This window comes from Desmodus rotundus, chromosome 2 (genome assembly GCF_022682495.2).
Source record: "Desmodus rotundus isolate HL8 chromosome 2, HLdesRot8A.1, whole genome shotgun sequence".
NCBI classification, from domain to species: Eukaryota; Metazoa; Chordata; class Mammalia; order Chiroptera; family Phyllostomidae; genus Desmodus; species Desmodus rotundus.
Window position 1 is genome coordinate 117973536 of NC_071388.1, and position 23500 is coordinate 117997035.

The 23500-nt window shown below is 47.1% G+C and overlaps 1 protein-coding gene across 11 annotated transcripts in view; it reads right to left on the reverse strand.

The window, feature by feature from the left end:
* The window catches only part of STEAP3 (STEAP3 metalloreductase), a 53487-nt gene that overhangs the window by 15098 nt on the left and 14889 nt on the right, over positions 1-23500 (reverse strand). For 9 of the 11 annotated variants that reach the window (XM_071220647.1, XM_024569738.4, XM_071220646.1 and 6 more), the window contains 3 exons: positions 12478-12989; positions 10402-10929; positions 4795-4959 (listed from right to left, as the gene is read on the reverse strand). In XM_071220647.1, the coding sequence (XP_071076748.1) occupies positions 4795-4959; positions 10402-10929; positions 12478-12981 (1197 nt within the window). In that variant the 5' untranslated portion in view covers positions 12982-12989. Of the gene's footprint in view, positions 1-4794; positions 4960-10401; positions 10930-12477; positions 12990-22348; positions 22444-23337; positions 23468-23500 lie in introns of those variants that run through there. The other 2 variants (XM_045203128.3, XM_045203129.3) reach the window with 2 other exon arrangements.

Sequence of the window (23500 nt, forward strand, 5' to 3'; positions counted from 1 at the left end):
CCCCTTGCACACCCCTAACTGGGGACCTTGCCTGCAACCTAGGCATGTGCCCTGACTAGAAATCGAACCAGTGACTTTTTGGTTCACAGGCTGTCACTCGATCCACTGAGCCACACCAGCCAGGTTTCCTTTAGCTTTTTCTTGTCTGTGAAGCTCTTTATTTCTCCCTCAATTTAAGATAATAGCCTTGCTGGGTAGAGCAGCCTTGGTTGTAGTTCCTTGCTTTTTATCACTCTGAATATTTCATGCTAATGCCTTCTAGCCTGAAAATTTCTGCTGAGAAATCAGCTGACAGTCTTATGGTAGCTACCGTTTTCTTGCTGCTTTTAGGATTCTCTCTTTGTCTTTAACCTTTGGTATTTTAATTATCATGTGTGTTGGTGTGGGCCTCTTTGGGTTCATCTATGTTCCCAGGACTTGTGTATCTTTTTTCTTCAACAGGTTAGGGAAGTTTTCAGTCATTACTTCTTCAAATAGGATCTCAATGCCTTGGTCTCTCTCTTCTCCTTCTAGTACTCCCTATGATGCAGATGTTGTTAGACTTGAGGTTGTCCCAAAGGTCCCTTAAACTATCCTCATATATTTTTTTAAGATTTTATTTATTTATTTTTAGAGAGAAGGGCGGGGGGGGAGAAAGAGGAGGGAAACATCAATGTTCGAGAGATACATTGATCAGTTGCCTCTTGCATGCCTCTAATTGGGGACCTGGCCCACATCCTAGGCATGTGCCCTGAGTAGGAATCAAACTGGCGACCTTTTGGTTCCCGGGCCAGCACTCACTCCACTGAGCCACACAAAAGTATCCTCATTTTTAAAATTCTTTTTTCTTTTTCCTGCTCTGAGTGGGTGTTTTCTGCTACCTTGTCTTCCAAATTGCTGATCTGATCCTCTGCTTCATTTAATCTGCTGTTGATTGTTTCTAGTGCATTCCTCATTTCAGTTTTTGTATTTTTCATTTCCGACTGGTCCTTTTTTATGCTTCCTGTATCTTTGTTGAAGTTCTCACTAAGTTCCTTGAGCATCCATACAAGTGTTTTGAACTCTGTATCTGGTAGATTGCTTACCTCCATTTTGTTTAGTTCTTTTTCTGGAGTTTTGTCCTCTTCTTTCATTTGGGGCATGTTTATTTGTCTCCTCATTTTGGCTGCCTCTCTCTATGTTTTTTTTCTATGTATTAGGTAGATCTGCTACAGCTCCCAGTCTTGGCATGGTGGTCTTATATAATAGGTGTCCTGTAGGACCCAGTGGTGCAGTCTCCCTGATCCCTTGAACTAGGTGCTCCAGGAGTGTCCCTTGTGTGTATTATATGTGCTCTCCTGTTGTAGTTGAGCCTTGATTGCTATTAGTATGTCTGTGGGTGGAGCTGACCTTCAGGCTGGCTTCATGTGTGAGGATTGGCCATGACCACAGTGTACAAGCTACTGTGCAGAAGCTGACCCTATGAAGTGGAATTTGTCCCCGCAGGTTCTGGTACCTGCTGAGACCTCCCTCTGGATGTGCTGCTTGTGGAGCAATCAGGTGGTCGTCTGTTGTGGTCTGAGGTCAGCTACCAGGTGTGTCAGTTCTGGGGCCTCTTGGGACTCCACTGCTTAGTGGGGACCTTTGTAGCTAAGACATCCCTTTGGATTCTCAACTGCCACACATGGGTACAGGGCCAGCCTGTTTTGTGTTTCCACCCCTCCTACCAGTCTTGACATGGCTTCTCCTTTATATCCTTAGTTATACGATTTTTGTTCAGCTAGTCTTCGGACGGTTCTCTGGGTTGACTGTTGTAATTTAATTATAATTTCGATGGGGTCATGAGAGGATGTGAGTGTAGTTCCCACCTACTTTGCCACCTTGGACCCTCTCCTGCAATCTAACGATGTTTAACTGGCTTAATTAGGCGCAGTTAGCACTGCCCAAACTAAATCAAAGCAATACCACCACCAGCAAACAAACAAGAACCCAAATTGAGTACTTTGAAAACAGCCATTGAAATAAAAAGAGAAATGTAAGCACAAGTCCCCTATATGGAATTAATGTACTGTTTTGATGGCTTTCAGCAAAGTAAATCAGTAAAGACTCAGGAGTCAGGCCAGGCCCATTGATAACCATGGCCATCTCCATAGCCAGTTTATTAAAAGCCCTGGTGACATACTGCATCATGTGTGCCAGGGGAAGGAAATGGGGTCCAGTTTGCTCCTTGCTGGCAGTTCTAACTTCACAGAAGATTGAAGCTTACCTAAGAAATCATGCAGCCACTATTGGGCCATGTGACTTTTATACACCTTTGACTCATACACTTTACATGTCCTTAACTCAAATCCTACTGATGACCACAGGAGGTGGACACAGACATAAGTGAGGATACAGATGCTCTGAGAGGCTAAAAAACTGTCTAATGGTGCAGGGCTGGAGAGTGGTGATCCTGGATGGAAACAGGTGTGCTGGCTCCAAACCTGTGTCCCCCCACAGAGACTGCCACACACTGACTGCATCATACACACCTATGAGTCCCCCAAGAAGCTGGCAAAACCTGCCTCCAGAGCCATCCCAAGGCACTCCCAGGCACCTGAGTCCATAGGTCAAGAGAGCTCTGTGACTTCAAACTATTTTCCATGGTGGCTTAGAGTGAGAATCATATTTGACACTACTGCCCAGTACACAACCAGGCATACCACATATGTATATGTAACTACTGAAGCAACACAGCTTTAAAAATACTTATCCTTACAACGTAATAAGCACTGTGATGTTTTCTTTCCCGTTTTATTCTATTTCATGTTTTAAAAAGCTGGCTGTAAGCCCCTAAATTGATTTCATGACCACCAGTGAGTATCAATCACAGTTCACAAAGAGTGACCCGGACCATTCTCATGCCCAGGGTTGGAGTCTTCTGGCCTTTTCCTTGCTGCCTTCTACTAACTCAGAAATGGCTGATTGGTAGCTAGTCAGGGATAATGGAAATGTAACCACACACCCTAAGAATAATAGCAAAATGCTTTTTATCTTTCTTTCACACATAATCTTTCACAGTGGCTCCGGGCATCCTTGTAGGACAGGCTCCAGGGTACTCACCACTCCTCCTCCCGGCAGCACTCCTCAGGGAGACAGAGTATTTGCTGCTTTTGTGGACAGAATGCCGGCAATTGATTTTCATAAGTAAAGCCCTGCCTTTCTCCCATCTCCTGGCCTCTCAAACCCCTGCTCTTGCAGTGACAGGAGGACTTTCATATTTGCCTTTTCAACTCTTCAATATGTAAAGCAGAGTGTGGCTGCTGAGGTCCCAGTCAGGTTGGCTAACAAAACAAATCCTCTGGCTTTCCCAGGCAGCCAGAGCCCGCCTTGTAATCTGTGGCTGCTTCAGGGATCAACTTTCTGGTAAGATGAGCAACCTACACTCTGTTTTAATTGTGGATAAACCATGCACCCTGGGATACTCCAGGCAGGGACAGAAAAATCCTAGATTTGGGTGTGCAATACATGAGGATTAGTGGCAATATATAAAATTCTTTTTTCCCCCTCTAATGCTGGCATGTATTGGCCCTGAGCACTCATCCAGGGACCTTCTGGGATAAGCAGAGCCAGTGAAAATCAGAAACAGACACACTTAGAAAAAAACAACCACCACAGGTCTGTTTTATTCTAAGGTATATAAGTGGTGCCAATCAAGGAAAATTAATTTGGATTACAGAAGAGCACTGCATGGTCATTTTCCCTCTTTGAATCCTGTACTCTGTCCTCACTGCAAAGAAAAGATTGCAACAGATTTTTGTTGACAACGGGGGTAGATATGATAGCTGTTCTCTACCCTGATACGATACTGGGGGAGAATCCAGTACTAGTCAGCACCCATCCATGGGAGGGGATGCGTTAATTCACCAACACTGAGGGGCTGATCCTGTACTCTGCATGGGAACAATGGCAGATGGCAAAGAAATGTAAAAATGTCCATCACTGTTGTCCCTATAATTGAAACGTGACTGTGCCTGTCTTGTTCCCTGTCACATCCCAGGCCTAGCCCTATGGTTGGCATACAGTAAGTGCTCAATAATCAGTTACTGAATGAATAAATGCATAAAGAACCTTTTGTCACCCGCAGCATCTCTCAAAGCGTATTCTGTGGAGTGCAGATAGTGCTAATACTCAAATAAGCCTGGTTAACAAGGTTTTTGCAGACATTATTAGAATCTTCGACGTGCCAAAGTGCATTGTGTCTCTCTTGGGAGAAACACACCTTTACTCAAATTCCTCAGACTACAGACCTCCTTTTCTCTGGATTTGTCACAGGAATGATGTCATGTGGGAAATGCTGCGTTTCATCCCCTATCAACTGGTAATCCCTATGCTTACCTCCTCTGTGCCCTGCCCAAATCAAGGGGTGAAAAGAACCAACAGGGCCAGGTTGAGAGCGGGTGCTGGGTGGCCGGCTAGGCTTGCTCACTGGCTCACTGACTCCCAGCTAGACCAGTGAGACATCCAATGATGGCACATTGTGAGATTTTGTTTGAGAAGCTCAAAAATTATAGAAATGGATACTATTTAATCCAGGGTTCAGTGTTCTGTTGTCTAATTTTTCACACGCTTATATCTGGCCTCCACAGATGTCAGAAGGATGAGCTTTTCCCAGGCAGCCCCTTTATGGGGAGACCTGGATAGGCCCTCAGGGCCGGGAAGCCCCTGGCATCTGACCTAGCAGCCCTGTTGTCCGGATCATCACAACTGAGGCAGTTTGCAAAGAGAAGGCACCAGCCCATGAGAGGTGAGGCAGGGCCAGGCTGAGCCTCACTAATAGAGGCAGACCTACTTTACCTGAACGAAGCTGAACTCCCTCCAGTTGAGTGAGTTGGCAACGGATGGCAGTGAGGTGATAGCCAGTAGGGACAGCGTGCCAAGGGCCAGGACTCCCAGGGAGAGATATATCTCCATCCGCCAAACATTTTCCTCAACCCAGAGGTGACTCTTGTTGGTCAGGACCTGATGTGGATGGAAGGAAAATCATGAACACTGGGGCAGTGGTTGTTGCCCTGGGATGTGGGTGAGTAAATACCTTCAGATGTAAAACACAGAGTAATGACTAGCATTTCCACCACACAGGACATATGCCTGGCCCTGTTCTAAGCTCTTTTCAAGGATCGGATCATCTAATCCTCACCACCACCTCACAAGGTAGAGGTCCCTCTTATCCCCATTTTACAGAACAGGGAAAAGGTAAAAAGATGAAGTACCTTCCCCATGGTCACACTCAGCTGGGAGATGGCAGAGCTGGGATCAGGGCCCAGGCAGTCTGGCTCCAATGGCATGGGCTCCCTCCCTGTGGCTTTCACAGATCTGCCTGGGGCCAGTCAACCAGACTGGTTACATGAGCCAGGTAAGAGTCAGAGAAGTCAACAAGACATACAGACCATTCAAACATGATCATATCATTAGTTTTCTGGTCCCCAAATCTCCAAAAGAAGGGATGGAGAAGCTCCCCTGTCTCAGAATCCTGTCAGCCAGATGGGATCATGTTTGAGCTGTCCGCTTACTTCGTGGATGCTTTGCCTTCCTGGACTGCCAGCCAGCCCCCATCACTGCCTTGCACTTGGGGCACACAAAGACACACCCACACTAAACCCATCAGCATATCCTGAGTCAGAGACTCTGGCTCCCACTTTCCCACCCAGATCCTCATTTCTGTCTGATGCATGTAGCTTTGGCTTACTACTGTCAGGCAACAGAGACTGACAACCACTCACTAAGCACACCAGAGAGCACTTATAAAGTACCTACTGTGTGCCAGGCCCTGGGCTGCAGAGAGCAAGGATACCTGCCCTCACAGAGCTTTGAGACCCCCCACTGAGCTCTAGGGACACACAGACCTGAGACCAATGCAGGTCTGGAGATTTCTAGCCCCTCCCTCACCGCCCAGAGTGTCTTTGCAGCAGAGCCCCCTGCCAGCCTGACTGACACTCACACATACAATGCACACATGAGGAAGAACTTATCAAGGTCCTTTCATTAGAACCCCCATTTCCAAAATAGACCAGGCAGCAGAGCTCCTGGAAGTCAAGGTGTTCTCTGAGAAACACCATGAAATGCTGGTGCTTTAATTCTACCATCGGAACAAGGAAGAGTATTTCCATTAGGAAATATGACAATGCTTTAGTAGGCAGGTCTCTGCTTTGCAAAACAGAATGACTCATACAGGCTTTTGAGAAAGTACTTCAGCAGGAAAAAGATAGCCAAGCCCAGTTACCATATAAAATATTAAAAATGAATCTACTGGGCTGAGCAAAATGGTTGAAAGCTTATGAGATAAAGTTTAAAAAAACTGAGAAAAAGCCATCTGCTGGGTACTTTTCATGCAATTTGAGAAAAATGATTGCCTCTGTTCTCATTTGGCTAGGCTGGCTCACTCTGGTGTTTTTAAGCCTCAAAAGAACCAGGAGTCTAGGGACATAGCTTCTCATCCTGACCATGAGTCACACCTGTGACTCTGGGCTTCCTTTTCTCCACATGAGAGAGTTGGGTGAGGTCATGTCTAAAATCCTATGACTCTGCTAGTGTACCAACCAAATGTCAGTAGCAGCTAGAAAGGTGGCTGATATTACCCCACAGAGGGCAGATGGCTGCTGCGTAACTGAGCCCAAAGACATCTTACTCACAACTTCTCGGCATTAACAACCAGTAAGTAAGTCATCTCCTTGTTGCAAGTTGTTTGTTCTTCAAGTATACCTTATTAGTCACTGCTTTCTGCATTTTGGAAAAATCAGGCAGTTAATGTCACAAATTAGAGTTCGGATGATTACACACCTACCACACAGTTGCTTGCAAAATGTCTTGTTTTTTCCCTCTCATATTTCCACTCTGCAGGGATGCTAGGAAGGGGTGGGGGCCCAGGGGTGGCATGGGAGCAAAGGATGGTGTGTGGCCTGCCTGAGGATCTGGATCCAGCTTCCTTCAATAGCCTGTGAACCCCAGTGCTGTACTCAGGGCTCCCCGGTGCCCAATGTCACACAGGGCTGGAACACAGATCTAGCAGCTCTCCATTCCCCTAGCAATTCTCCCATGTTTGGAGTTAACCAAGGTGGCCACCTTGAGAATGATGAGAGTGTTGTTCATCAACAGAAGACAAACTGGTGGCTGGCGTTCACATGGGATTTCATTTCCCTGTTGGTTGCAGGTTAGATGTTGAAGGACCCAGGGCCAGGAGGACCAGCTGGGCTGCAGTGCAGCCCCTTTCCATGTCCCAAGGGTGGGTGATGGGTGGGAAGAAAGTGATGCCAACTCAGAGAAGGGGGAGGCAGGGGCAGCCTGTAGTGGGGGCTGGGGGTGGGGAGAATGGCCTCACAGTCTCAAGGCCTGGATTCCAGTGCCAGCTTTCCCCTGAGGGCAGTCATGGAATCCCAGCTAATGCAGAACAGCCTCAGATGCCCAGTCTCTGAGCCTGAGGACAAGGCTGATTTGCAGACTTTCCAGCACCTGTTTGAACACCTCCAAGTCAGACAACTCACCACTTCTGGGTTGCTCCTCTGCTTTGTGTTAATCCCCAGTCTTCCTCTAACCACCACCCCTCCTCAACATACCCAATCAAGCCTGGTTCTGCCCTCCAGAAGTCTGCAGAACAAGTTTAAGCCCCTTTTTGGGTGGCAGGCCTTTGTTGTCTCTGAAAGTGATTTAGTCCCGTGGGAGTGATGGTTGCTCGGCAACCTCCACTGGGGCCTCCAGCCCTAAAGGACTTTGGAATTGGGGGAAACTATCTGGCATGTGTCCTCTGTGCCCTGGTATTTGCATTATGGCAACACTGAGTTTCACATACTATCAAGGAGAGCCTTGGCAGGGTGGAAAATTTAGAGAAAGGCCATCAGAAGGTGGGGCATGAGTTTGCCTTGGGCTCTGGCAGGGAGGAGCATTACATTCTTCCCCACTCACTGCCTGAAATACCTGCCACCCTGATCTGCCACCTCCTAGGCAGCAAACACTATGCCAGTCCTGAAGGAACCATGCAGACCCGCCCTTTACAGAAGAAAATATCATCAAAGGGCATCAAAACATTAGCACTAGGAGAGACCTTGGTCTATACATCAGGGCCCTAAGAACAAAAGAGGGGTGGGCTGTGACTTGTTTAAGGTCAAGGTCTTTGTTTCAATCAGTGATGCTTGAGGACAAGAGCTCAGGTCTCTGGCCTTTAGACCCTCCAGAGCTCCCCAGCCAGCTAAGAGAAGGAACAAGACTGTCTAGTCTTACTCCCTTCTGTGACCCCAGGGCCTGGAAGAGTAGGTGCTCTGTGAATGAATGAGTTAATGACATGAGTTCTGGGATCATTTACTCAACTGTTCATCTGTATTTGTTTCCCCTACAGAAAGCAGTATGGATATGAACATGGATCTGGAGAATGGCTGGATCTGAATCCCAGTTCTGCCACTTAATGACTATGTGACTTTGGTAAAGTTACTTGACCTCTCTGTGACTCAAGTTTCTCACATGTAAAATAAGGGTAGTATAGCATCTGGTTTATAGGGATGAAATAAGGGTTAAATGAATTTACACTGAAGCTCTGGCTGTTGTGGCTCAGTGGATTACGCACCAGCCTGTGAACCCAAAGGTTGCTGGTTAAATTCCCAGTCAGGGCACATGCCTGGGTCACAGGCCAGGTCCCCAGTTAGAGGCATGGGAGAGGCAACAGAGTGAAGTATTTCACACACTGAGGTTTCTCTCCCTCTCCTTCTCCCTCCCTTCCCCTCTCTCTAAAACCAAATAGAATTTAAAAAAAAAAAGAATTCACACTGAGGATGTAAAGCCCAGCAAACTCTTTTTAAAGGTTAGTGATTATTATTTTTCCCCTTCCTCTCATTTCCAGCAGGCATCTCGCTTCTCTGCCTGAAGTTTGGGGTTCTCCCTTTTGCTTATGAAAGCCCAAGCCCACAGATGCATAGCACCAGGTGTCCGTGGGTGGGAAAGGACAAGGGCATTTGAGAAGCTGCCAGCAGGGAAGCTGAGAGTGAGTAGGGCTCAGGTCTGTGGTTCATAGGCAGTGATCTAACATCGCCTCCTGGTCCTACTTTGGGATGTGGCCCGGCCACTGAAAGGACAGCTTCATGGTGGGTGCACCTGGGGAGGGCACAGCTCCACCAGAATTCCTGCATTCCCCCAAGCTAGAACAGAAACTGCAGGGACCATCTGGGCTGGAAAGAGGGGTGGATGACAAGTGTCTCACTGGCACCTGGGCCAAAGTCTGTTGGGTGACTAGTGTCCTGGAGTGGGTGGGACCCATACGCCAGTCCCGAGGCTGGGGACTGGAGGAGTTAAGCAGGTTGGGGAAATTACAGAAAGGCAGTGTCACTTGCATACCTCAGTTAGGGACTCAGAATTGGGCCCTGTGAGCTTATATACCAGGAGAGAGCAACAGGGGCCTGATGCTGTCTGTGTTGCTACCTGGCTTGGCCTGAAAACCCACCCATTCCCCCACCAAAAGATAATTCCCCCACCAAGAGAATCCTGCTGGCAAAAGAGTAGCATGCAGGTTTCTTAAATGAGTGAAAAATTACTTCCCCCACCAAAGATAATCTTGCTCCTGTAGCCTTCTACATCTCAGCTCATGGCAACACCATTCCTCCAGGTGTTCAGGACAAAAACTAGGCATCATCTTTGATAACCCCGATGTCCATCAGCGATGCTGTGTGCTCTGGCTTCAATACTGCCCCGCCCCTCTGCTACACTCACCCCCTTCTAAACCTCCATTGCCTCGCATCTGGGTTCCTGCACAGCCCTTACGTGTTCTCTCAGCATCTGCCTCTGGCCCCATATTGTCTATTCTCCACCAACATCCAGAGTGAGCCAGTTAAAGCATCAGATGGATCATTAGCCCTCTACTCAAAAGCTCTGCTGACTCCTTATTTTATTGAGTCTAAGGCCAAAGCCCTCCTCAGCCTTCAAGGCTTCCTTGGTCTGGCTTCAACCTGTCAGGCCACACTCCCCTCTTCCTTGCTCATCTCCACCCACACAGCTCCCTGGCTGATCCTCATGTGTGCCAGGCAGCACCCACCTGAGGCCTCTGCTGCTCTGCTGCCAGCTGCAGACTCACTCTTACCACCTTCCTTACCTGTCACCCCTCAGCAAGGCCTCCCCTGACCACCCTGTAAAACTGTACCCCACTGCTCTCCCTGCTTGATTTTTCTCCTTAGCATTCACAACGTTCTGAAAATCCTTTCTAACTTACTGCTTTATTCAGTTAAGTCTCCCCTGCCTGGGCTATGCTCGTGAGCATAGGGATTTTCATAGTTTGTTCACTGATACTCAAAAACTTTAGGCTGCAGGGCATGGGCACTGCCCAAGCAGGGCAGAATCACAGGCTAGTGACACAGATGAGACAGTGACTGGCAGGCTGCAGCCACAGGCATGACTGGCCTTGGTGCCAGGCACTGACATGGGCTATACCTGCTTGACGGCGAGGTTGACCAGATCATAGCGGTAGGAGAGGCGCACAGGCAGGCAGACGCTGTAGATGGCGTGCAAGGCAGCGCAGAAGAAGCTGAGCAGGCCAATTTGCTTGCGGTGCTGCAACCAGTGGTCCAGCCAGTCAGGGAAGCGGCGGTACTTGGTGCCACGCCACAGCTGCAGGGTGGCTGCCAGTGTGCCAGGCAGGTAGACCAGTGACAGCAGCACATAGGCCACACATGGCAGCGTCGTGTTGACCACAGACAGGGGGAGCTTGTAGAACTTGTTCTTGCCCTCCTGCACGTAGGGCTGCAGCACATCCCGGATGAAGTTGTAGGCGTAGAAGAAGAGGAAGAGCCACAGGGCCAGGATGGTAGGCACCTTCCAGCTCGGGAGGAGGTGCAGAGGCATGGCCTCCACCTCCCGGGCTGAGGCCAAGGACCCCATATCTACGGGCGTGAAGCCCATGGCGTAAGCCAGCTCTGAGACAACACGCTTGGCTTCTGGCTGGTCACTACACATGGGTACCTGGAGGAGGAAGGAGAAGGGGAATCAAACAGGCCACTGGGGTGGGCAAGGCCTCAGAGAGCATCAGGGACAAACTTCCCATTGAGCAGCTGAAAAACTGAGGCTCAGCTATGCCAATTAATGGTATAGCTGAGAGCAGAGGTGGCTCTGACTCCCAGGCCAGGGGTATTTCCTTGCCCCCTTGGGGTCTCCCAGACTTGGCTGGGCAATGCCCACTATTTAAGAAGAGCACCCAGGGCTCACCTAGCAGTGAACATTTTGCCAAGTTCATCACCATCAGCCTCCACCTAGCCACCCCCCATGTGCCCTTGGAATAGGTGCTTCAAGGACTATGGTCTGCGATAGGGCTTTGCATATGGCCATGAGTGCAGTTGGACTTTACATGTAGCCATGAGAGCAGTTATATCCCTGGGTCCAGAAGTATCTCTTTTGATCATGTTCCTCAGCCCCCTGTGGCCCTCAGCCAACACACAACGTCTTCCACAAGCCAGCCCCAGCCTCATAGTCCACTGCTTCCCACCATGGGCCTTGCCAACACTGCTATGGTCAGTCTGGTCTACCAACACTGATGCAGCACGAACTGTGTTCTGGGCTTTACATCTGCTATCCCTCAGTCCTGCCACAGGCCTATAGATAGGTATTACTGTCCCAATTTTTCAGGTGAGGAAACTGAAGTCTGTGCCTTTTCAGGCTGTCTCCTCAGCCTGGAATGCCCTGCTGCTCCCTGTGCAGAACAACATGAGGTGGGCCAAGGTCAACCTCAAAGTCTTCCCTAGCCAGCCGCCAGTTTTCTTCCCTCCAGGCCTTTTCACCTAACACTTACCTACTGTTCCTGGCCTGTCCACACACGTGAACCCTATAATGCAGGCTGCACAGAGGGCCCAGCAGACAGGGAAGGCCAGGTACCTGTGTGCTCTCCCACAGCCTGGCATGGAGCTGTGCAGAGGAAGCATCTGGTCTGAACTCACTGGAAGTTCTCACACACATGTGGATCCTGGCTCATTCCTCCAGAAAAATGCTTGGCCTCTTGATATTAAAAACTACATTGTCTTGGTCTGAGCTCTTGCTAGAACTGTATGCAGCTCTGGCCATTCTCTGGAGCCATTTTCCACCCTCAGAAAAACCTGCTATTGATTATTTTGAGAAATCTACTCAGTTCTTGGAAGCCCTTGGAATAAACAGATGAAAGAATGTGACACACACACTTCTTTGGGGCTTGGCACTGAAGTGTGCTACTTTCCCTCTTCTGAGTCCGATTCTAAAAGCAAAGTTTCTTCTCTTCTTGACTCTAATCATAAAAAAGCCATCAGTCTTTTCCTGCTTGCCTCCTAGGTAATCAAGTTACCATAGAAGAAAGAATATGAATTTCAGATTCATAGGCTCTGGGTTCAAATCCCAGCTCACCAATTGTGGGACTTGGCGTAAGTTCATGAACATCAAATTTCTGCTCCATAAAATAGACCTTTGCAGTGATGTGAAATGAGCCCTCAAGGAAAATTAGCCATTTATAATTATTATTATGATGGTTGTTATCCCCCCAGCACCTACCTGCCGGTTCCCATCCCTCGGGCCAGCCTGCAAGGTCCAGGCAGAGATGACATTGAAGGCCTTGACCACTGTGCAGGTGGGGAAGAGGGAGGCCAGGTACTCAGCATTCGATTCACGGTGCTGAAGGTGCTCCTGCTCTGTGGGATTGCTCACATCCACCAATATCTTGCCGGCTAGCTGGTCGCTGAGACCACACAGTGAGGAGTAGTGCTCTCTGAACGTGGCCACAAAGATGACCTCAGGGGAGCCTATCGCTTCTGCCTGGAAAGTCACTTGTGCTGCTGACGGGAACAGCCCAACCATGCGTTTGGGGTTGCGGCTTCCTACCACCACACTGAAGCCAGAGCCCACCAGGCGTGTGGCCAGAGAGCGGGCAAAGTCCCCACTACCCAGGATGCCCACTTTGGGGGCCTTATTTGGGACCTTATTCGAGGCCTCGGCCAGGCTGCCATCACTATCCACTAGGCGGCGGCTGATCAGTGGCTTGTCCATCTCTCCTGGCATTTTATTGGCTAGAAGAGAAAAGAGGAACCTGGTCAATACAGGGCTCTTGGACTGTTCTTCCAACACCTCTGTCTCTTGTTCACTGTAACTGCGTGGTGCTCAAGCATTCACCCAACAGGCCTATATGAATGCTAACATGTGCCAGCATGGAGGGGGACAAGCTGAATGAGACCCAGCCCCTTCCTGAGGAGCACACACATTCAGGAAGAAGAAGAGGAAGGACCCCTGCCCTCCACCCTTTGTCCTTCCTGCTAAATTATTTCTTTGGGACAAATTTGCAAGAGTGAGAGTGCTGAGAAAGAAGGGTATGGAATTTTTACAGTCATGCTGTGCAATACCATGGTTATTTTAAAAAGAATTATGTAGTAGACAGTGTTACAATTCATAGTGACTGTTAAACCCAACCTCACCATCGCTGAGTGTTATCCTTGGTTGCCAGGAAAGGTAGACATATTCCCCTGCTTGTTTACATTATACATTTTGGAATGGTATCTTTGATGCTGTTCCTTAACTAGATGTTGAGCAGCTTGAGGACAAGGACCTTATCTTATGTGACTTTGGATCTCACTATTTGCAACAAGGCAGGTGCTCAGTATTCTCTGAATGAATGAATACATTATGAAATCCCACTCTCTGGGGGTAAGGTGGGAGTGGGTCATGAAATTGAATGGGATCCTGAGATTGGGTGGGTGCACTGGGATCTCCTTCACTGAGCCTGAGGTATGAGTAGACATGGAGAAGACCCTGGACTTGAACCAGGAATTATAGTAAAATTATTGGGAAAAATTATATTTTAATTGTCACCAAGGTCTCACCAAAATTTGCTATCTCCTTTATGCACAAATGTAAGCAAAAACCATAGCAGAAGTTAAAGTGAGTCTGTCACCCATACTGGCCAATGTGGCAGCACAAGCTTAATTGTGAAAGTTTTCCAAATATTGCTTAAACTCATCACTAATTAAAATCATTGTAAATAGGATCCTCTAAATATACAGAGCATCTAAATATATAGATATATAAACATATAAATAGGAGCATCTAAATATATAAAGACAGAAAGTCAGTATGGAAACATTAGACAGCCCTGTAGCCCCCTCATGAGTACATGGAACATTCTCCAGGATAGATCATATGTTAGGTCAAATTCAAGAAGGTTGAAATCATATAAAATACCTTTTCTGAACACAAGAACATGAAACTATACATCAGTAACAGGAGAATTGAAAATTTCACAAATATGTGAAAATTAAATGATACAGCCTGAACAACCAATGAGTCAAAGAAGAAAACAAAGGGAAATAAAAAGAAAATCTTGAAACAAATGAAAATAGAAACCAAAACTTTTGTGATGCAGCAAAAGCAGTTCTAAGGGGGATATTCATAGCTTAATTAAGAAAAAAGATCTCAAACAATCTAACTTTACACCTCATGGAACCAGGTAAAGAACAATGAACTAAATCAAAAGTTAGCAGAAGAAAGAAACAAAAAGATCAGAGTGGAACTAAGTGAACTATAAGCTAGAAAAACAATAGAAGACAATCAACAAAACTAAGACAAATTTTTTAAAAAAAATAAACAAAATTGACAAATCTTTAGTAAGACTAAAAAAAGAAAATAAAGAAAATAAAAAATAAAATAGGTGAAATTACTACTGATACTACAGAAGTACAAAGAATCATAAGAGACTATAATGAATAATTATATGCCAATGAATCGGATAACCTAGAAGAAATAGATAAATTCCTAAAAAACATACAATCTACCAAGACTAAATCATTAAGAAATAGAAAATCTGACAGGCAAATAATGAATAAGGATACTGAATCATTAGTTTAAAATTTCCCAAAGAAAAAGCCCAGGATTGGATGGCTAAATGGTAAATTCTACAAAGCATTTAAAGAAGAATTAATGCCAGTCATTCTCAAACTATTTCACAAAATTGAAGAGGAGGGAGCACTTCCAAGCTCATTTTGTGAGGTACCCAAAATAAGAACACTGCAAGAAAAGAAAATTACAGGACAATATCCCTGATGAACATAGATGCAAAAATTCTCAACTTCTGGCAAAGATGGAGATGTAGGTACATACACTTTGCCTTCTTGCACAACCAAAAGAAGGACAATAACAAATTTAAAAACAAAAAATAACCAGAACCACCAGAAAATCAAACTGTATGGAAGTTCGACAACCAAGGAGTTAAAGAAGAAACATTCATTCAGACCAGTAGGAGGGGCAGAGAGGACATGGAACAATGTGGCTGTTGGACAGGGTGGACGAGGCAGCAGCTGATAGACTGGGTGGCCCCACATTTTTGTGGGGACAAATTGGGAGGAATAGCTGGGGAGTGATAGACAGTGTGACTCAGGTTTCCAGCATGGAGAAATAAAGCTTCAAAACCTCTGGCTGTAAAAATCTGTGGGGGTTGTGGAGGAGGGAGAAACTTCCAGTCTCACAGGAGAGTTAATTGGAGAGACCCACAGGGTCCTAGAACATACACAAACCCACCCAGTGGGAAATCAGCACCAGAAAGCCCCAATTTGCTTGTGGGTAGTGGCAGAAGTGACTGAAAGCTGTCCAAGAGCCAAGCAAGTGGCAATGTTCCCTCTCGGACCCCTCCTCTACATACAGCACCACAGCACAGCCAAGAGAGTTGCCCAGCCCTGGTGAATACCTAAGACTCCATCCCTTACAACATAACAGGTGCGCTGAGACAAAGAAATATGGCCCAAATGAAAGAACAGATCAAAGCTCCAAAAATAGAACAAGCAATGAAGAGATAGCCAACCTATCACATGCACAGTTCAAAACACTGGTAATCAGGATGCTCACAGAAATGGTGGGGTATGGTTGCAAAACATGAAAAAGTGAAGGCTATGCAAAGTAAAATAAAGAAAAATATACAGGGAAACAAACCAGGACACAAATCAATGATCTGGATCAGAATGAAGAAATAAACACTCAACCAGAACAGAATGAAGAAACAAGAATTCAAAAAAAATAAGGAGATGCTTAAGAACCTCTGGGACAACTTTAAACATTACAACATCCAAATCATAGGGGTGCTAGAAGGAGAAGAGAAAGAGCAAGAAATTGAAAACTTATTTGAAAACATAATGGAGAACTTCCCCAATCTGGCAAAGGAAATAGACTTCCAGGAAGCTCAGGAAGCTCAGAGAATCCCAAACAAGTTGGACCCAAGGAAGCACACACCAAGGCACATGATAATTACATTACCCAAGGTTAAAGATAAGGAGAAAATCTTAAAAGCAGCAAGAGACAAAGATACAGTTACCTACAAAGGAGTTCCTATGAGACTCTCAGCTGATTTCTCAAAAGAAACCTTTCAGGCAAGAAGGGGCTGGAAAGAAGTATTCCAAGTCATGAAAGGCAAGGACCTACACCCAAGATTACTTTATGCAGCAAAGCTGTCATTTAGAATGGAAGGGCAGATAAAGTGCTTCTCAGATAAGGTCAAGTTAAAGGAGTTCATCACCACCAAACCCTTATTATATGAAATGTTAAAGGGACTTATCTAAGAAAAAGAAGGTAAAAAATATTAACAGTAAAATGACAGCAAACTCACAGTTATTAACAACCACACCTAAAAGAAAAACAAAAGCAAACTAAGCAAGTAACTAGAACAGGAACAGAACCACAGAAATGGAGATCACATGGAGGGTTATCCGCAGGGGGGTGGGAGGGGGAGAGAGGGGGGAAAGGTACAGAGAATAAGTAGCATAAATGGTAGGTAGAAAATAGACAGGGGGAGGTTAAGAATAGTATAGGAAATGTAGAAGCCAAAGAACAACAAAAAATTAAAAATAAAACTATCATATAATCTAGCAATCCCTCTTCTGGGTATTTATCTGAAAGAAATAAAACTACTATCTTGAAGAGAATTCCACACCCTATGTTCACTGCAGCATTATTCACAGTAGCCAAGACACGGGAACAACTTGAGTGTCTGTTTATGGATGAATAGAGAAAATGTGGCAAGTATATACAGTGGAGTATTATTCAACCTTAAAAGAGAAGGAAATTCTGTGGGACATTATACTATGTGAAATAAGTCAAACACAGAAAGACATATATTACATGATCTCAGTTGTATGTGGAATCTAAAAAAGTCAGGCTCAGAAGCAGAGAATGGTCACCAGGGCTGAAGGGTGGGGGAAATGGGGAGATTTGGTCAAAGGGCACAAACTTTCACTTATGAGTAAATTCTGGAGATCTAATGTAGTGTACAGCATGGTGACTGTAGCTAATAATACTGTATTGTATACTTGAAACTTGCTAAGAGAGTAGGGAGATCTCCAGTGTTCCTAACACACACAAATGGTTACTATGTGTGAGGTAATGAATATGTTATTAGCTTGATGGTGGCAATTATTTCACAAGGTATATGTATATCTAAACATCACACTGAATATCTTAAATATAAACAATTTTTATTTGTCAATCATACCTCCTTAAAGGTAGGGAAAAACATAAAACATCATCATAGTCGATTTTTAGACCAGCCACTAGATCTTGTTATTTAATATGCTAATAAAGAACACACATTACTACAGCATATCCTTTTTAAAAAACATTTTAGAAGCTATGTTTCAATATAACTGGTTTCCTTTTTAACCCTGTTATTTTATTTTATGCATGTAAGAGCATTATTCTGAGCTTCACCAGCTGATGAGTATACAGGGGTCCCTGACACAGCATTCAGAACTGTTACCTGGAAGTAGCAGAGCAGCCGGGAAGGATTTCACACCCTGCACAGATGTCTGCCTCTTCCCACTTTCCACAGCAGTCTCCTGAGACCCCTCAACACAAGCAAAGCGAAGTGGATGGGTGGGGGTGGGGTTACAGGTCTAATACAAGGGGGAGCAGGGGCACCAGGAGGCTGTGGCAGGCTCTGCTGTGGAGCAGCTCTTGTCCTTGGACAAGCCCTGTGCTTCTCTGGGCACCCCACCTTTGTGAATGAAATCACAATCTCTGCTTGGAGATGACAGACAATGAAATCCTAAAAGGCTTTGAAAGCTGTGACATGGACACTTTTCAAGGCAGTAGCAGCTCCTATTTATGAGATGCTCCCTATGTGCTGGATGTTGCCTTGCTACGAGTGACATCCAGTCCTCATAAGAACTCCACGAAATAGGTACCATTATTATCTCCAACTTAAAGAGGGGGAAACTGAGAGGCTGAGGAACTTTCTCCAGGTGGCACAGAGCATAAGTGGGGAGAGGCCCGGATGCTGGTGTGTCTACCTCTGCAGTTTGAGCTTCACCAACAGGCTTACTGCCCAGACAGAGGATAGGGACCTGTGTAGGGACACCCCAGTGAGTGGCAGAGCTAGGGCCACACTGGCTAAGAGGAGGGGTCAGAGTGAAAGCGGATGCACCGAACATCCATTCTGAGTGCCCGGGGACCAGCACCGCCATCCTGCTTCTGCTGTGTGTAGGCAACTCCCTTCGCCTCTCACACTTCACACAGATAGTTTCAAAGTATCACCCTGTGTCTCTCACAGCATATCAGGGACTAGCTGAGCTAAGGCTTTTCAGGGTTATTTTTGTGGGGACCCACAGATGGAGGCGCCATGCTCACACTGACATGCAAGTACCATCCAGGATCCCCACCCTGCTCACACCAGACTCGACTGTGGGAAATGAAGGGGCCAATAGCTCCCTGAAAAATGGGAGTGTTTTCTGCCTGGTTTGGGGACGTTTTCTCAAGTAGTAATGAGCTACCCTTGTAGGTGCAGGGTCGCCTCCTGACTTTCCTCCGCACACAGGCTAGGAGCTGTGGTCCACGGGTGCGGAGAGCAGGGCTAGGCACCCACTTAAGGTTGCCTGGGCCACGAGCCAAGCTCTGGAGCCAGACTGCTTGGGCTCTAATTCTGGCTGCCACCTGCTGGCTCTATGACCTTGGGCTTGTCAGTGCCTCAGTTTCCCTAGTTATAAAAAGGAGATAATCAGAGTACTCTCCTTATGGGGCAACTGTAGGAATAAGTAAGTCAGTATTTGTAAAGCACTTAGAACAGTGCTTGCCCAGCACACAGTAAGCACTCAGTAGATATCGGACAGTAATGATGACACAACACTGGCTGCCAGCACCGAACCAGCAGCAGGGACAGGCAAAGGAAGGATGCAAAAGACCCTGGCAGCACCCCTTCAGCCATGGGGAAGAGGGCCACATCATGACCGGGCTTTGCAGGCAGCCTAGGCTCCAGGCAGCTTAGGGGATCTGGGCCAAGGTGAATGTAAAGGCTGAATCCCTGGACACTCCAGTATTCCCTGTGGTCAGTCATGGCTGGAACAGATACACGGGCACCCTTCCTAGTCACTGCCTCAGCCACCTGGAAACACGAGCCCTGGGGCAAGTTTGCACTTTGGGGAAGGAAAGTAACAACACTGAGGCCTCCAGACTGTCTTCTCCACATTTGCTAGCAATTTGGAGGAGCCCAAGAAGCCTCCTGTACAAGTCTCTCCTGTGTTTTCTCACTTTCTCCTTCTCCCCGCCATCTCCTGAGCAACTATATAGGAATACTCTAAGAGCATAAAGCTGAGTAAGACGTGGCCCCCACTTCAGATGGTCGACAATCTGGTTTTCAGTGGCATGTGTGTATGTTTAAGCAGTAAGATTAGACTCACTCGCCCAGGACTGAACACAGAGCATGTGGGATGGAGCCCAGGAGTGGCCCAGGCATGCTGGGGCTCTCGCCCAGGAGGCAGACATCACTTCTGGAGGGGAAGCCAAGCTGGGCTTTGTGGCACACATGCATCCCCTGCTCCTTGAAGAACCCCAACGGTTTATAGATTCAAAGCAAAACCCAACCCACCAAAAGAAAAAAAGACAATGAGACCGAAACTTTGAATGCTGTGTTTAATCCCAGACTTAGTGGTGCAAGTGGGAAGGAACTGTTTGGGGTTGGCTCTCAGGCTCAATGCTCAGAACCCAACAGGACTTGCTTCCTTTTGGGAAGCTGAGATGGAGGCAACTGGACGGAGGGAAGCCATGGGCAGGGGCTGGGGGGATCTGGGACTGGTCCCACCTTTGCCCCAGAAGAGACAAGGGAGCATCACTGAGCCTCTCTGGGTGGCTTTTCTAACATCAGATCTTCTCTGAGCCCTACTCACCTGGGCAGTTTAGGGATCTATTCAAAGTTCCAGACCTACGGTCCTAAGGGGCCCTGCCGCAGGATGAATGGCAATGAAACATAAAGCCCCTCTAATGCGCTTCTTGCAATCAAAATTTGGTCCTTAGGACAGGAACGGGCCAGGTGGTAATGTCTCCTGGTAAGGCCTCCATCCCAGGGGCGGCAAATTTTCCTCTCTAGTTCAGATACAGGACAGTCGCTGTTGGGCCAAAAGCTGAGGTCAAATCATTGCCACGCCCCTCACTTACTAGCTGGGTGCCTTTGAGCCCTAGTTCCCTCACCTTTAAAACAGGGACACTAACTGTACCTTTTCACATGAGTTGTTGTGAGGATGAATGGGGCTAATTCGTGCAAGAGCTCAGAGTCATCTATTCTGACTGGTGCATGTGCCAAGTTTGTGCATGCTTACTCTACTCTGAGGTGCTTCACGGGCAGTTGGTCACGTCCCAAAATTGTTTGCCCTCTCAGTGCCCAGAACAAGGCCTGCTGTGGGGGTAAAGGCCAGCAAGGGTATGACAGGTGGAGCAAGTCCAGAAGACCCCAGAGGACCAGCAGAGCCCCTGTTGGAAGGTGAGGGTGTGACTAATCCTGGCTTTGCCCTGGCTCCCTGCTTGTACTATTTCCAGATCTGGGGGCAGGAACAGGGAGGGGATCAGATTGCTGCTGGCTGGGCTGAGGCCTGCCACCTACACACAGACCTGCCCACTTCCCCCTCCCAAGCTTCCAGCAAAAACCACTGAGACGCAGGCATGCAGGAGCTCACACAAAGCACTGGTCCTAGTCCCTCTGGGTCTCTGCCTAGGCAGGGATCCCTTCCCACTTCCTGGCAGAGCCACGACAAGGGCTGTTTGTGGCTGGGAGCCACACCTGGCCTGCGGGCCTGCTTGCCAGCAGTCCAGCCACTCACAGTGGGCAGTCATGACACAGGCGGCCCTGGAGCCCCCACGGCAGCAGACAACCCTCCGGCTCAAGTGGCTGGGGCAGGAACATCTGCAAAGGGGTCACCATGGGCTCCAGTGTGGGAGGGGGTGGATGTGGGGTGGGGACAGAGGGTAGCTGGCTGTGGCACCCTGCAGCTAATGGAGAGATGGCCTGCAGGCCCACAGGAGAGCCTCCCATACCCTCCCAGGGAAAGGCTGAGCTGACATTCCTGGTCTGGGGCTGGCCGTGGTCACTTGGAGAGGAATATGGCACAGTGCTCGTCCTCATGGGGCCCACAGTATCTTCAAACTTTATTTTAAATTTTGTCTAGTAGTAAAATTAATGTGGGGGAGAATACATTCCTATTATTGCTATATTTACTTATAAATTAAGTACATTTAAAATATTATAATTTGTGCACGATGTTATATTCAACATAAATCATATACAAACAAACATAAATGTTAAGGGATACAGCTAAAATTTATATGCAAACAGAAGCTCTAAATTTTCTTAGCCCCTGGGGAGTTCACACCCATTCTGGAGATGTGTGCTCAAAGAGAGTGCTGGGTACTGGAGGAAGTTGAACAAGGTCTCCTGAGAAGCGGGCACTGACCTCCAAAGCGGGACTTGGGCGGCTTCTTGCAGGGGTTGGGCCTGGGCCGAGACTTGAAGGACATGAGAATAAACCAGAGAAAGGCATTCTGGAAAAAGGGGCCTATGGGCTGAAAACGGCAGTGTACAGGGGCCCACCCTCCGGTGTGTGCCCAGAGGCAGCACCAGGGGCTTAGCAATCTGTAACAGAAGTTACAGAGAACATCCTAATAGGCGTGAAGTGTGGTAACACAAGTTACTTAGCAATCTGAAAACACAAATTCTTGCCAGAACTTTCTTAAGCCTAAAAAGTGTAGAAATGGAGGGAGTAATGAGAGGCTGAAAGTCTGGGCTTTGTCCTGATTATTTCCTCACCTAGAAACACCACAATCCTATCTTCTCTCTAGCCTCAGTTTCCTCACCTGTAAGATAAGAATGCCAATAGCTGCCCAGCTGCCTTTGACAGGCATCAGGTAGTTGAGGGCTGCACACACCTGGGGCATCTGGAAGTCCTTGCCTGGTGGCTTCCATGCTCGTCTGCCTTCCCTACCCTCCTGTCAGCTTCAGGAGGGCCGAGATCATCGTGTTTTGTTCCAGGGCTGTACCTGTAGCACCCAGCACTGTCCTGGCACATAATAGGGCTTCCACGCATGTTTCTGACTGAAGGCACCCATCCCTGGAACTCACAGCTTCAAAACTTACTCTGTCCTTTGGGGGTGGAAATCCTTTCAAAATGCAGTATGTATTTCAAGAGAAGGCAGTCAGATCCTCACCTGGAACCCAGGGATCACCCTGGGCTGGAGAAGGACATGTTCTTAGGTCTTGTCTTCTGTAGGTTTATATCCTCCCTTGTGGTCAGGACATTTATCACAGCTGTCTGTCCACCTACTTGCCTCTTAAAGCCTCCCCCCCACCCCAGGTCCTGCTGATTTTCTGTGAACAAGAAATATAAGCAACACACCATCGAGAAAGTGAAAAGACAACCCACAGAAGGGAGAAAAATTTGGCAAATCATATATCTAATAAGGGACTTGTTTCTAAATATAAAAAGAACTCTTACAACTAAATATTAAAAAGACAAATAACCTATACAAAAGTGGGCAAAGGACTTGAATAGACATTTCTCCAAAGACGACATACAAATTGTTAATAAGCACATGAAGATGCTCCACATCATTAGCTCCAGGTGAACGCAAATTAAAACTATAAGATACCACACTTCATGCCTATTAGGATGTGTTATCATCAAAAAACGAAAGAATATCCTGACCAGTGTGGCTCAGTTGGTTGGGCTTTGTGCTGCAAAGGCAAAGGTTGCTGGTTCAATTCCCGGTCAGGGCACATGCCTGGGTTGTGGGCTTAGTCCCTGGTCAAGGTGATGGGGGCCTCAAGAGTTGGAAAATTTTAGTTTAGGTAATAGCTAGTAAGCTTAGTAATCAATGCATGTAAAAGCTATTGTTCCAGGAACTGAAGGTATGACCCACCCTAACTCCAGGAGACCATAAGCAGTTCCACTTTTGTGCCTCACTAGGACTGCAAACAATTCAAGATGGTTATCTGAGCCACTGTACTCCAGGGTGAGACGTCTACCACCCGGGGCACAGATAAAGACCACCGCAGAGGGCACAGATGAAAGAAAGATGAATGCAGCACTATCTGATTCACTTTCCCCCGAATTCTAAACCCCTTACCTACACGTTTCCTCTCCTTATAAAAAGGGTTTGTTAGGCCACATAACCCGCCATCTTCTCAGATCACCGGCCATCTGCATAAAGCTCCCATTAAGATTCAATCCCAGATTATTGGATCTGGTAGTGACAGGCAGTACGAACGCCGTCTTTTCCCGTTTCAAGG